This window comes from Peromyscus californicus, unplaced genomic scaffold (assembly GCF_007827085.1).
Source record: "Peromyscus californicus insignis strain IS unplaced genomic scaffold, ASM782708v3 Scaffold_15__1_contigs__length_86483966, whole genome shotgun sequence".
Taxonomy (NCBI): domain Eukaryota; kingdom Metazoa; phylum Chordata; class Mammalia; order Rodentia; family Cricetidae; genus Peromyscus; species Peromyscus californicus.
Window position 1 is genome coordinate 63,545,977 of NW_026294447.1, and position 1,175 is coordinate 63,547,151.

General features: G+C 42.2%; 1 gene segment (V, D, J or C); it reads right to left on the reverse strand.

Annotated features, from left to right (window-relative positions):
* Window positions 1-247: 247 nt before the first annotated feature.
* Window positions 248-853, reverse strand: LOC128110389 (immunoglobulin heavy variable 3-74-like). The segment is given in 2 exon segments: window positions 248-675; window positions 780-853. Coding segments are annotated over 2 exon segments (474 nt in total).
* Window positions 854-1,175: the final 322 nt, after the last annotated feature.

Here is a 1,175-nt window from a genome sequence, read left to right on the forward strand (position 1 = left end):
GAATATAAAAAGACTGAGGAATGTCCATGAACTTTCTTATCACGTGGTTCCAGTGACCAAGGCAGGGTAATTTATGTCCTCATAGCTGTCAGTTTGCGTTTTGTTAACGGGGACTGCACCTCATATTTTTAAATTAGTACAAGAAGAACATCTAATGTTTTGAGGATGGTGGATCATTTCAGAACATTTAGAGAGAATGCTCATGAAACTGTAAAATAACAAAATGCAGACCAGACACCTAAGAGGATCATGTCTGCATTATCTCCTGGGCTGAATCTGTGTTCTGGGTGCTGTGCGACCCCTGCTGGCCCTGAGTGGCCTCACAATGAGGTATATGTCTGGATTCACACTGAGGTCCTCTCACTGTGTCTCTAGCACAGTAATAAGTGGCGGTGTCCTCAGATCTCACATTGTTCATTTGCAGGTACAAAGTGTTTTTGGCATTGTCTCTGAAGATGGTGAATTGGTCCTTCAGGGATAGTGCATACTTGATGGTACTGCTATCTCCATTAATTTCTCCAACCCACTCCAGCCCCTTTCCTGGAGCTTGGCGGACCCAATCCATCCAGTTATTACTAAAAGTAAATCCAGAGGCTGCACAGGAGAGTCTCAGGGACCCCCCAGGCTGCACCAGGCGACCCCCAAACTCCACAAGCTGCACCTCACACTGGACACCTGCAAACACAGAAAATCCTGTCAGTAAATTGCCATACAAGCTCAGTATCTGTGTCAATCATTTCCACTAACACACTCAGTATCTCTTCTTCTCTATAAATTACCTTCTAAAAGAGCAACAAGGAAAACCCAAATTAGCCCCAAATCCATGGTATGATCTGTGTTCAGTGTTGATCACTGAATGGGGAGACCTGGGATAGTGCTGATTTCCTTTGCCTGAGCATCAGTGTCAGTGCTTTGCTGGTTTTGTGGACAGGAGAGAGGCCTTATTTGCATGTCTTCTTGCTATATAACAAGCTCTTAGAACTTAGAGATGGCATGTTCTAATTTATTTGTAAAGGTGCTGCTGGAGTCTGGCAATAAAGAGAATGGTTGAAAAATGTTGCATCATAAGTTATTTTTCTTTGTTACATACTGTCATTTCTTTCATTTTATATTTGCAAACAAAATATGCCTTTTAGTATTAATTTCAACCCTAATCTCCATATCATGCATTACAG